The following is a 14,532-nucleotide window of genomic DNA, read 5'->3' on the forward strand; positions in this document are numbered from 1 at the left end:
TGTGACCTCTGGTGAAGCTCTCTGGATGCTTTACTATAGTCCCAGACTGCAATGATCTGCCGTAAGGTGTTTGTAATGAAGATTTATTCATAATCCTCGGTCCCATTATAGCAAAAAAAAAAAAAAAACTTGAGGGGTTAAAAAATTTTTTGTCTGAAACTACAATTATAAAATATATAAAGCTTTGACTTGCATACAAATTCAACTTAAGAACAGACCTATGGACAACACAATCCTGATATCAGTGGAGATATTATTATTATTATTATTATTATCAATAATAATAATAATAATAATAATAATAATAATATCAATAATAATATCAATAATAATATCAATAATAATATCAATAATAATATCAATAATAATATCAATAATAATATCAATAATAATATCAATAATAATAATAATAATAATAATTCACACCAGGACTGTGATTCTAGATGCCACGGTTCAGCATATATAGTGCAATCTGCCAGCTGGAGGCACGATGGTGCAGGGAGACAGAGCTCAGAGTTAGCAGAACATGCACCCTCTGCATTTGTAGCTGGGGACAGGTGATGCGATAGATCCAAAATATATTAAAAATATGGCATCCATAACTGTCCATATACCTTACATTTCCTTAAATCTGTGCAGAACGTGTATATTGGGAAAATTCCCTAATATCCTGCCCAATACTCAAAACATATGGTAAAGTGGCCAACCCCTTTAATATACATTGTAATTAACACAACACATATATAAGAAAAGCAAACGCCAAACTTCCTGGAGTGTCTTTTGGAGATGATAAAACCCATATATGGCTCAGTAACACTACACCACTCATCATTCATGTGTCACGTCTCAACGGAAACCCTTCTAAAATTAGCTGCACTGTATATCTGCCGGCAGAGCACAACCTGCATTTACATTATATGCAGCAATCACTTCCAACCTCAGACCAATTTCCTTACAACTTCATGCAACTTTTTAGGGGGCACGTGCACAGATGCATTACTCAGACATGTGCTTTATATCAATGTCTAGGAAACTTTTTAGACCTTTATAAAACAAACAAAAATAGGAATATGAAAATAATTGCCCATAGTACTACAGTCTCTTGTGCTCGTGTGATTTACGGTACTCAGACAATCCCCTGGGAGTCATTATAGGTTATAACCAAAAACCACGATCACTAATAAAATAAGTGGATGTATATAGGACAATGCTGATATACAATTGTGACTTCTTTGTAGAACTGTAGGATAGGATTACATGCATTATAGTATATATGCAAATAACACACACGTTAATCCTTCTGTATATTAAAATCTCAGAGGACAGATGGTGCGCGATTCACATAGAAACCTAATATGCCAACAACTGGCAATGACTTCACCGAGGCATCAGATCACATCTACACCAATGGAAATATAATGTGCCATATGCTACAGCCATAGGAGACAACTAAATATTCTGCACCAAGTGATGTATTTTTACAATTTATTGAGGCTCTCTCTGGCTAAAGGGAGTAATTGAGAGAAATTATAGGAAACCGGTCATCAGATTTTACCCCACTAAACTACTACCACCCTAAGGGAAGGATATGTCCTTTCTAGAATCCCCAGTTAAAAACATAGCTGTAAATGTGAGCTGCAGATAAAAACCCCAAAATCTTGCCGTAAGATTCTGTAGCTCAGAGAACCACAAGCCAGATAAGTGAAAGCTAAAATGCTCATCTTTAATATGACACCAGCAGTACGTTTCTAGGTGCTATAGAATGGAATATAGGGGCTTCTGCAGTGACAATCCTCCTGCAGCCTCTAAACTTGACTCCTCTCAGGAAATATATGACTCTTCTCTGCTCAAATTTCTCACAACTTTAGAGGAGAATTTTTATTTTTAAAATAGGTAAATGGACAGGATTTCACAAATTCTCAAAAGGACAATTCATACCCGACCGGAGGGGGCTGCTAGTTTAATGGGATAAGTGTCCCTTTAAATGGTCACCAGTCAGCACCATTAGTGTGAAAGGGAAAAAAAAATGAATAACTAAACTATAAAATGAGTTGTCCCCTTTGCTATATGCACATATCAATGACATGATGAACACTAGTAACGGAGCCTGCTCAGCACCAGTAATCCCGGCTTATTATTATTATTATGTTATGTTGCTAGGCGACAGCCAACAGAGATATTACAAATAGTTGTCGGAGAACGTGTGCATTGTGCTCCTCGTCACCTCTCATCCACAGGCACACAAATACAGCTGAAAGCAATTCATATTACTACACGATAACCCTCCATATACCGAATTCTGAAGTCTTATTTTTACTTTTATCATGTTTATTGGACAAGTTTCAAGTCAAGAGGCATAAAACGTCATAAAGGTCACACCCCGGCCCCATAAAAGATCACACAGGCCTAGTGGATAGGATTCATACAAATCCCATTCATATGCAATGAATTTGTGTGCTCAAAAAAACTCAGTCACATTTGCGCAAAGTAGCACGTTTTGCCGTCCCAATCCACTTTTTAGCGTCAGACAAACTACTCCATGTGAATTTAGATGCGGTAAACAGATTTATGAAGTGCAACTTTTCAAAAAGCCACAAATTTATGCGCAAATACACTCCTGCCCCCTCCCAATGCTCATTAAAACTAGTTAGGCAAATTTTTTTTTTCTTTTTAACCAGCTTCTTACTGTTGTTTTCACGACCATACATATCATACAGCAGTAAGTGCTGTATGGAGAGGGCTCATACACTGGGCACTCTCCATACACGGCGAGTGTCAGCTGTATTATACTGCAGACACCTGCCAGTAATATATAAAGGTCTCATCTGACCAAATATAAAAAACAATCATTCCCAACATTTAAACCCATGATGCAAAATAGAGCTCAAATGTACGGATACCACTTTGTTGCCATTTCTTATAAAATATGTAAATACTAAAGTGAGAAAATGGTTACACAAAACACAATCAATGAAAATAAAAAATAATAGCAGCTTGTCCCTTGAAAGAGGACGCCATACACTGAAGTATGAAAAAGTTATTGGAAGAGATTTTTTTTTAGTATTAGAACATAATTAAACGTACATTTGATATCCCTGTGATCGCACCGACCCAACGAATAAAGGAGAGGTTTTGAGAACACAGGATATGTTAAAACAAAGCCCATAAGAAAATGGTGCAAACTGTTTTTTTGGCAATTTTATTACATTTGGAATTGCACTCCCCCCCCCCCCAAAAAACTGCTTGAAAAAAAATAAAAAACTGCTTGCAGAATGGAGGGGACTATGATTTTGGTTCGCTAAAAACTGTCAAGGCAAAGAATTATTAACTCCTAATATTAGACAATTTTGGGCCTCAAGAATAAGGCTGTTAACTTATTTTTATACCTTTTGTATTATACAGAAGGCTTTTATATTAATAAAAAATTATGCAAGGAAGAACAAAAAGCATAAATAGGCCACATGTGTCCTGCAAGTTCTGCAGCAGTCCTCATGACAACAAAATTGGGGTTGAGGATTTAGGTTTGCTTTTTAGACCTTTGCCCGTGGCTGTTCAACTATCAGGGCTGTGGAGTCAGTCAATTTTGGTCAGAGTCATGATGAAATAGACCGAGACAGACTTCGACTCCACAAATATATGATAAAATTGTACAAATTATGAAATTTCTTATGTCCGTTCTAATCCGGATCTAAATATTTAGGCCAGGGGTTATAACATTTATTGGGCGGGTTGTGCACCCCTCATCTAAGCTTTTAGTTGAGACGAGTGTGTGTTGCACTTTATGTACATGCTCAGCGGTGAAGCTCCTCTGCTACAGACCAGAGGAATAAGACACTGGGAAGGATTACACACATTTATCTCATCACTGCTAGAGTAACCAGGAAAACAGGACTAAGGAATCGGAGTCTGAACATTTCGGTGGAGTTGACGTTAAAGAAATTGAGGAGTGGAAGTTTTGCCTACTGATTCCATAGAAAATGGAGAACTTACTTTAGGCCTGAAGCTTGTGGTAGGTGGACCATATTCATGTTGGGCTTTGATGGTTCCCCAGGGATGGTTGATCTTGAAGCACTCGTTGCAGAAGCTGGCACTACAATCCATACAGCTTTTAGTGGATTCTTGAATTGGAGGTTTACAGTAGTCACACATGATAGCGGTGGCAGCGCGGGCCGCCTGTCTGTAACGCTCTACTATGTTCTCCAAAGTAAAGTTCCGAAAAAGGCCATTAATGCCTCGTTCTCCTAGGTCCACATCACGTAAACAGCCAGGACACGACAGGGAAGTTATTCTGGGGGTTAATGAATTGCGTTTAGACCCTATAAAACATAATATGATAAGGTTAGTGCAGAGAATTAGAGAATGCAAAGAGACCACCAAAGAATATACAGCTTTTATATACATATAAATACACAAATGGCATGCAATATCCATAAGCGCAAGAGTCTGAGGGGTCCGTAAACATGGAGAGGTGCATGAAGTCAGACCTTCCATCACTAGTATTAGGAAATCAGATTACCGGTAGTAAGCGCGCAGAACTATCACGCGCGACAAAGACCTAAGCACATTACGTTATTTAAAAGGAGTCACCTGTTCCAGAATTACCGTGTAGGGCACTTTATCAGCTTTCAGATATCACTTTCCAGTGTCACAATTTTTTGGGGGAGAAAACTTTATCCTTTATTTTATTCTTTCTGATCCGAGTTTCTACTGTTGCTGCATTCATTTTATTCTTTCTACTACGTTTTTTTGTTTTGTTTTTTTTATAAAGAACTGCACCAACAGGCTAGGCCATACCTATGGTGAACCGAGGAATTGCAAACTAAAAAAAAAAAAAGACTATTTTAAAATAACAGAACAGTGGGAAATGGGAAAGTCCGCTCATATATGGGTCTGTGTGACCTGTGGTCATGTGTATGAGCCCACAGAAATTCCCAAGGGAACGTGCTAGCCACTGAAACATCCTATAGAACACATCTCCAAACTCCGTTCTTGTTCATAAGGCCTTACTCTCATGGATCTTCAAAGAGATCGGCAGATCTGTGCCGTGTAACCGTAGATCGGATGTGCTGAATTTTAGTAAGCCCAATATTTTTTGTTCTCAGATGTGATAATTAAACACTTCTTTCCCATCAGAAAAACATGCAAGCTCAGCCAGATCAAAAGTCCTTGCAGTCATCAGAGTGGTCAGGAGTGTAAACCCTACAATGCTCTATTTGCATCCCTAGGAAGAACAGAGATGGTGATAGAAGAAGAGGGAGTGCCGCTCTACAGACGTTCAGCCCCAGTGAATTGTATTGGGCGTCTGAGCATCCAAGCCCCCACCAACCAGAACATGCGACATGTCAACTCATAGATTTTCTGAAGCTAAATTTGGACGTTGCTTGAATAATAATTGATACCACTAATTTTTAAGACTGGAAAATCCTAAGAAAAGTAAGCTTGTGACTTCATTCATGCAAGTACAAGTCAGTAGCATATCAATAAGTCTTGTATTTAAAGGGGTATTCTCATCTGGGTATTTACATTTAATTTAATTCACCTGTCACTCAGTACCTGTGTAAAAATAATTTGCTATAAATGTAGCCATGTTGTTGTAGAAACAAGAGAGCTGTCCTTGGATATAACCACCACTGCAGGAGTGATTGCAAAAAAAAAAAAAAAAAAAAAAAATATATATATATATATTTTAAGCATATAAAATGAGTTACTGGATGTCCCACAGCCATTCTGTGGTAATGAATGCTGAACGTGGTCAGGCACCTCAATAGCGTATTTGTGGCCAGGATGCGGGGGTGATCATATCCAAGGACAACATTGCTACATTTAATGAAAATAGTCTTCACATAACATCCAATTGAAGAAATATATGGCAGGTGAAGTAAATTAGATGTCAATGCCAAGATAAAAATACCTCTTAAATAGAAAAGTTGTTGCCCATAAAAATACCAGCCTGTGTTAGTAGTCCAAGCAAAAAAGCCAAAATAAATGTCTAAAATTTCTTGGACTTCTCTTTATGGATGACGTGCAGGAATATCTAGGGCAACTGCAGCATCCCATCCCTCAACGTGAAGCTGCAGCCAACACCCACGCTACAAGGCATCTTCAAAGGTTATTTACAAGGAGATTATACGGACTACTCCACATCAAAGGTGCCAAAGAATAGAGATCTTAGAGCCAAACCCATCATCAGGCTTCTTTGTGTCCCTGTACTAGTGTGACTATGATGACCTGAAAAAAAGGTTACCATTTCCAAAAAGAGCATAAAAGAAATGTACCACTGAAACAAAGTAGGAAAATAAATGAGAAAACTTACCTGTAGTCCTCTTCATCCCCATTCTAGTGCTAGTCTTCTTTTATCTTGACATGCCAGAATCGCTGAAGTTATAAAAAGCAGGTCGGAGTGGGGACGCGATGTCCAGCAGTCACACCTCCAATATGACTTCAGCTCCGCCTCCACCATGGTAGAGGGAGGGCCCCGTCACGCAGGAGGTGTGAATAATTAGCAGCCCGGACCCCCGGACATAGTGTCCCTGCTTCAACTTGCTTTTTATAACCATTTTTCCATCAATCCCGGCAGGACAAGAATAAAGAAGACTAGCCAAACAATCCCTGAACCCAATTTGCGACTTGAAGGGGTTGTACAAAGTTTGATTGTAAACCCATATTTACAGAATCATCATCGGATCATAGATTACATAACAGCAATGTCAATCGGCTGCCTCTTGTCATGTAGCAAAAGTGGTAAGGACTCTCGGGGTAGGCTTGTAATATTACCACTGTACAAGACACTGTACGGGGTACAACAAAGACCAAAGAAATAATAAGGGGCACAGAGAATTATTAGTCTCAGAATAAGATGACAAAGGAGGGGGGCATGATTTATATCTAAATGGTCCATTTAATTTTGATACACAAGTACACTTTTATAACAAGTTTTAATGTACAGGGTTTACAAGGTTACTTTACTGTAAGAACAGAGTCTGTAGAATAGTCTACCACAGGCGCTGGTCACAGCAGGGACAGCAGAGAGCTTCAGAGTCTGGATACCTTATTACAGCAAATATCATTGCTGGTTATGTTATAATATAGAATAGTGTTCACTTACATTCCCTTTGTGATGATATCTATGTTCAACCTTACCAACTACCTAAAATCTCTGCAACTTCAAAGTGCTTCTAACCCCCCCACTGTTCACCATCAGTAACCAGCGCCGTGGTCTCTTAATAGTTACCGTCTTCAGTCTCCGCTCCCTTGGGCAGAAGGCCTCTCATGTCACCAGATTTTAAAGTTGGCCTAAGTTCCCTGTAAAACCTACGATCAATACCCCTACAGTATGGAACGAAACACACGCTGAACCCGATGCTCCACCAATCAGCAAGAACAGGACTTGCGTTCTTGTGATCGGGGAGGGTCCCAGCAGCGGTACCCCCTCAGTGATTACACCTGTATCCCCTAACCTGTGGATGAAGAATATTATTCACACTTGGTACAACCCCTTTAAGCCGTCTGGTTTTAAATGACCATGAAACCACGTGGTGGCTTTATTTCATGAACCAAACATTACCACCATAAGGTTTTCATTCCATCTGGTATCCGGCAAACACCAGATACCAAGCTCCAGGCTTCTCTGCAGTCCCAATCCCCTTCGACTCTGCATACAAGATGGCAGCTGATGACTGGTTCAAGCAGCAGCATTTTTATTAAACTATTTTCTTCTGTTCTGCTATAAAAATGGCTGGGCTATTATACAAGCTCTTTTACCTCTTGTGTCACCCCCTTTATTCTTAGACGTCAAGCTCTTGTGAGCGGGGCCCTCACTATTGTTCCATATGGCAGTTTGTACTCCAATGTAGAATTTTATGTGTATATGTCCCCTATGATTTTAAAGTGCTACGGTACACAATTATTATTGCTATTTATCCCTGCAGGGAAAAAAAATGTCCAGCAGCAAGACAGACAGTATTACGGTATGCTGCACTACATTTAGGACAACCATGCTGAACGATAAATCCGGGGAATTTCAAGGACGGTCTGGGACGTTTCAACCAAAACAAAATAAAGAAAAATCATCAATACCCTACACCACATTTCTGCACAAAAAGAGAAAGTGAAACCTGGGGTTCAATAACATTGTTCATTCATGATTTGAACAAGTGCACTTATCTAGTGTGGGAATCGCAAACTTGATTAATGTCCCCCAAAAACAAATTGCATGCATACACCAAACAGAAGAGAGATGAAAGTGACAAACACAGTAAACACTTCACCAATCACTGCAAGACAACTGCAAAACTTTCATTCTGTTGGAAACTATTCAAAAATAACACGAATGAGGACACAAAATGTTAGAAAAATAAATACTAATATGACAACTGAGTAAATGTTTTGTTGTACATGCAATGACATTAGTACAGACATAAGAGAATAGTGGGATGGCTGGGGGTCCATACACCGGTAACTCCAGCGCGGTACAAGGCGAGCCAAGGAGACCATCCCGCTACTTCCCTCACTACTAGAGGAATACATGGGGGTCCAGAGACCCCTCTACGAACAGCATGAAGAGTCTTAGGCCAACGGCACACGGTAGTCATAATTGTCCGTGTACCATCCATTTCTTGGCTGCACCAAATACAACACTTAATGGATCAATGATCACGCCTGGTGTATAACAAACTGTCCGACCAATCCATAAAAAGGTAGAGCACTTAATAGTCAGAACAGAATTTTGTAAACCACTCAAAAGAGGGCATTTATCAGAGATTGTACACAAGTTGTAACATACAAGCCCTGAAATACTCTCAATTCCTTTCAAATCAGGAGAAATTGTGTTCTCCAACTTTATGCTGCCTCTAAACCAAGTGGGCGTAAAGGGGTGAAGCCAGCCGTGTAGCGGGCCCTTGCATCCCGTTCTTTCACAACACCTGTGCACTTGCCTGTGACCGTTCAAGCCTGATATTACACTTATGCAGTCGGCCACCAGATACATCAGGAGGGCAGAGCCTCTGATATATCCAGCATGGCAGAGAGGTGGGGCTTTTATCATACACTGGTGTGCAAAATGCAAGCATATGATAAATGTATGATCCAATAATGGGCTACTGCCTGGATCCCCCGGAGGATCCCCTAGGTACTCTGTTGGACCAGTCCAAAACTGGCTGCCTCATTAATCCAAATACGATTTCTAGAATATGCCAATGTTCAGATACTCATGGATTATTGGATTACGGATTATTCTACCTGATGATAAAAAGCCTCAGATCCGACATGTGAGGTTTGTCTTTTCTCATCTTTCTACCTTATGTCTCTAATGATATTACTCGAGATGAATCATCAAGTCATGACTATTCTCTAGGTATAGAACGATTTTCTCATTAGCCTCCTTATCTGTTTGAAGTGGAAAGAGTTCTAATGCTTTCAGATGCCCTGCTCACTACAGGAGAAAGAGCAGGAAAAAAAAAAGCAGCATATAACAAGGTTTACTATTACATGCACTATTGATTCCCAAAATAAATTTCAAATGGATTTAAAGGTTTAATTACACTTTAGGGATCTCTCTACAGCTCACAGCTTTTATGCCATACGCCCAAGAGGCTGTGGGATTTTAAACACTTTATGGTCTACCTCCAACAGAATGAAACCTATTACAGAAAGAGCGGAAAAATAGGAGTAAAGCCAATACGCAAAGAAGCACAGAGCGTACTAAAGCCATAAAAGAGGTCACCTCTACTTCTTAGTACAAAAGAGCTCCGATGTGATGCTGCAAAAACATTAACATTTTGTGAGGCATAGCAGGAGTTATAGCAGCTTCAGAACAATTCACAAACAATTTTATTACACAAGGAAATTCACTTCACTTTCTGTAAAGTGTGTGTGTGTGTGTGTGTGTGTGTGTGTGTGTGTGTGTGTGTGTGTGTGTGTGTGTGTGTGTGTGTGTGTGTGTGTGTTTACTTGTCACCAACGATGGCATAAAAACTCAAATTATACCATCTTCCACTAATCTTGTTCCAATTCCGCCCTGTGATTCCTAGATTTTCTCAAGACAAGAATATGTCCAGTAAACTAATAACCATTCACTATGCAGTGGTGGCGAACCTGTGGCACTCAGAGCCCTTTCTGTGGGCACCCAGGCCTTGACCCCAATACAGAGTTTTCCAGATAGGACTCAAGGCTTTCTGCTGTGGTCCAATAGAGCCCAGGACGTGCCATGCTCAGCGCCATTTTAAAGCAACATCCTTGGCTGCCAGGATTACAGGAGGAGCAAGAAGGTGTGGATAGAGATGGATTGTCATTGGAGCTCCTGCTCTGGGTCCCCTGATTCCTCCTCTTCAGGGCACCCTGGAGGGAAGCTTCAACCCAATTTTCCCATCTTTCTATTGTATTGGTGAACTCAGGACAATTCAAACCTGTGATACAGCAGGGATCAGTAAGTTACTGCTTAAATTGTCACGTTGGCACTTTGTGACATATAAGTGGGTTTTGGTTGTAGCTTGGGCACGGTCTCCAAAAGGTTCGCCATCACTGCACTATGGTAACTTTCCCAGCACCTTAGCCAATAACCAGCCAAGGGGGCATTTCTTTTGTCGAGAAGGTCCTGGAAGGGGGAGATGGAATAAGTGGTGCTTCGTGTGTATGAATGGCATAAACGTAGTGTAACAATGTACAATATGATTTGGTGGTCAAAATCTTCAGAGATTAATCTCTGAAGATAACATGTCCTCACAAGGCAATAAGACAACCTATATTCCGCCGTTGCCAGGTACAATGTCACACCCTGGTAATAAAAATCGGTAACCGAAAAAAAGAAAATAGAACATAAGTCATGTCTTACCTGATCTAAGGAGTCTGTCGATTCTTTCCAGGCTAGGTGACTGAATCCGAACCCGGGGACTTCCAGGTGTAGAAGCTTCGGAACTGACATCGGTGGAGTCCTCCAGAGTCATGAAGAGCAGCTCCTTCACACACTTGTGGCAGATGCTGTGCTGACATGGTAAGATTAGCGGATGTGTGTATAATTCCTTACAAGCAGGACAGATCAGCTCCCGCTCAATATTTCTGATGGCAACCTGGAAAATACAAGAATAGAAAAAAAGAACATATTTAAAAAAAAAAATTAAAGCTGAAAACTACCTGGAAATCACTCGTTCATGTAGACAGTATGATCTGCTGACAAAAAGGAAGTCGATGTTACAAGACAACTGCAGAACAAAAGTGAAACTAGTTCATGGTGACTGCGGAGAATTTGCTAAAGCGTCGAGAAAAAACAGCAGTCACCAATCAGTAGGGAGTGCACAGGCCTTAGCTGTGAATGACTGCAGCACATCCACGGACACAGCACATCACTAGTCTCTCACACGGCTCTGCTGGGATTTAGGTCCAGTCTCTTCCACAGTGCTGTGACTGTTGCCGGATTTTGAGCCATCACTGGGTCACCAAGGATTTTCCATGGGATTTAGATAAGGACTCTGGGCTGGTCATTTAACTGTTTCAATGTTTTCTGTTTCAAGGAACTGCTTAACTCATTTTGCTGTGTGACAGGGGTCATTATCCTGCATGATCCACGTGTTGAAAAAGGTTCTGATACACATTTGCATTCACTCTGCCACGAAGTAGTGGGGCAAGTCCAGCTCAGGCTGCAGAAAACATTACCGAAATCAGGACACTTCCTCCAACACCTTTCACCGACTTCTTTATACACTTTGGGTTCAGTCTTTCACCAGTTTGTCGAGAAACACGTTTCTCAGACAAATAAATTTAACTTGCTTTCATCCCTAAAATGAACTGTGGACCACTTCTCTCTAGTCCATACAACATGTTCCTCAGCAAAGGAGAGTCTAGCATTTTGATTAATTTTACTAACGAGATGTTTGCTCACAGCAGTGGGGACTTTTAGTCCAAATGCTCGAGACAGATCCTAAGGCTGGTGCCACACGCAAACAAAGCCGCACCCACCGGGACGGGCCGCGGCCCGATCGCATAGGCGTTTCTATGGAAACAAACACCGGCAGCTCATTCCCGAGCGCAGGAGTTTCCATAGTAACTCCGATGCAATCGGACCACAGCCCGCCCCGGTGGGTGCGACTTTGTCTGCGTTTTCAAACGCAGACAAAGCGTGTAAGTGGCACCAGCCTTACTCTGTTCAGTGCTGAACTGGCAAGCAATTCCAGCTGTGGAAACAATTACCCATGGAGATTCTCTACATTACCCTGTCCTCTTTTGCATTTGTCAGCTGAGGGCAGGACTGAATGAATTTGCATGCAATATTCTAGAAATCCCAGACTTGGAACAACCAACTTCTCTTGCTATAACTGATAGGGTCACCCCTTTGGCCTTCATCTGCACAACCTACAGCCAGAGGGTTTTTAGTCACTTTGGAACAGCACACCATTCTTACAAAGTCAGTGAAATCTGGAAAGTTAAGCTGCCAGTTAAGTAGGGTTTTTATTTAATTAATGAACTTAGCACCAGGTGCCAGGTTAACACCAATAATTTTCAGGTAACTTGCAGTTTTCTTTTACAATTATCTCATTGACATTTTCATTCTTTAATTTAGAATATATATTTATGAAACAAGCTGAAAATACCATTTTACATTGGAAAAATTGTGTGTTCTCCAATTTTGATCTCCAGTGTATATAGATGTATATAGGCAGAAACTGGTGACTGGTAAAGCCATAGACTTTTATCTCCACAGATACAACATTGCCCAGTGTTTCTAGTGACAGATGAACAGCACTAGCAACCAACAATGAGATTTTACCTGGAAAAACTGCACTTGCACTGCACAATTTCTGGATGTAATTCTGTTGCAGCAGAGTGGGTGCAGTGTGGTTCAGCGGGGGCAAAACTTCTCGCATAACAATGCAGATGGCCTATTCTGAACTCCTGGGGGTCTTCTTGCCAGTCAGCCGTTTGTAGGGGCTGCGATGCTCGAGCTAGCTCTGCCCCGTCATCTATGTCTCTACAGCCGTTTTGGAGGTCTGTGCCAAACCCTACCAAACCAGCCAGAGTAAATGACATTTGGTAGCTGCAGGATGAAGGTCTGTCTCCTTCAATTACACAGATGCTCGGCTCACACTGAATTACAATGCGGCTGAGCGAATTAGGAGAAAGCTCTGGCCCGCAGCTAATCACTTGGAAGCGGAGTTTTGTCTGCTCATTCCACATTTCTGTGGGAAAAGAAGTGACGGAGCACAAGTTGTAGAGGAAGCCATGGCTCATCCCAGCAGGAGCCGCTCCAGAGGCCGACTGCAATAATAAGACGTCTTCCGAAGACGTCATAACAAAGCATAAAGTGTACAAAATGCAAATATACAGGCAGTCCCCTACTTAAGAACCCCCAACTTACAGACGACCCCTAGTTACAAACGGCCCTCTGGATGTTGGTAATTACTGTACTTTATCCTTTGGCTACAATTATCAGCTATAACAGTTATCACAGGTGTCTGTAATGAAGATTTATTGTTAATCCTGGTTCTTATGACAACCCAACATTTTTAAAATCCAATGGTCACAGAGACCAAAAAAAATTTGCCTTAAGAACAAACCTCCAGAACCTATCTTGTACGTAACCCGGGGAATGTCTGTACAGACTGTCCAAAACTGACTAGGTGACAATCTTTAGACAAAGACATATCTTCATTTTGGTGGAGAGAGGTTTCACCAAGACCACATAGGATTATCCAGAATTTAGTGCAAGATGAAGTTTTTTGTAGCTCACGTTTGGCTTTGTGCCAAAAAAAAAAAAAAAAGTTACATATTCTATATACCCCATGATCAGATACATGATGAAGTCCCTGCTTCCCCAGGAAAAGCAGATGGTCCCTGCAGGAGGGACCAGGCAATCTCCGTCAGCTTCATAGAGATGACTGGAGCAGAACGACATGCGCCACTCATCTGGGGGAGTGATGAGGGGGTCCAATGGAAGTACTTCAGCCCCCACTGGACCCCCCAAATCTCGTGATCTGTGGGAATCTCATTGCGCCCACTGATCAGCAAGTAAGGCCCTATAGTGTGGATAGGACCCCTTACCGCATGCATTTTTGTAAAGTCAATGTTAACAGCAGTGGAATTAGGCAAATCTCCTCTTCTCAGCTATTGTGATGCGTTTGAACGCACCCAAAAACCTGCCGGGAAGCCGCACCAAACCCACTTCTAGGTTGGGGAAAGATGGTGCGCAATATTGTGCAGCAATTTCAACCATGTCAGAAAGCAGCTGCAAGCAGAAATTTCACTGTGACAAGGGAAGTAGAGCCCAACACCTGCAGCAGAAATAGGTTTTATACCAGCGGGGGGTTATCACATCATAGACAATGCTACCCATATAAATCACTGCGGGTTAGCTGCAGACTTTTTCACAGCTTACCTGTCTTGAGGTGGTTTTTACTGTGATGGGTTAGGGAGTAACATGGAGGAGTTTACTCCTGATGACAATTCTGCTGCATATTCACACACATCAGAATACAAAGATAATTCTCCATGCGAACAAACCCGAAAATAAGGAATTGATATATTGCAAAAGAAAAATCTGCCCCA

The 14,532-nt window shown here is 41.2% G+C and overlaps 1 protein-coding gene across 3 annotated transcripts in view; it reads right to left on the reverse strand.

Moving 5' to 3' along the window:
* The window catches only part of TRIM36 (tripartite motif containing 36), a 53,445-nt gene that overhangs the window by 13,504 nt on the left and 25,409 nt on the right, over positions 1-14,532 (reverse strand). For 2 of the 3 annotated variants that reach the window (XM_072140830.1, XM_072140846.1), the window contains exons 2-4: positions 10,829-11,063; positions 9,722-9,757; positions 3,991-4,316 (exon numbers count right to left, since the gene is read on the reverse strand). In XM_072140830.1, the coding sequence (XP_071996931.1) occupies positions 3,991-4,316; positions 9,722-9,757; positions 10,829-10,940 (474 nt within the window). In that variant the 5' untranslated portion in view covers positions 10,941-11,063. The remainder of the gene's footprint in view (positions 1-3,990; positions 4,317-9,721; positions 9,758-10,828; positions 11,064-14,532) is intronic. The other variant, XM_072140837.1, reaches the window with a different exon arrangement.

The sequence above is a fragment of the Engystomops pustulosus genome, chromosome 1 (assembly GCF_040894005.1).
Source record: "Engystomops pustulosus chromosome 1, aEngPut4.maternal, whole genome shotgun sequence".
NCBI lineage: Eukaryota > Metazoa > Chordata > Amphibia > Anura > Leptodactylidae > Engystomops > Engystomops pustulosus.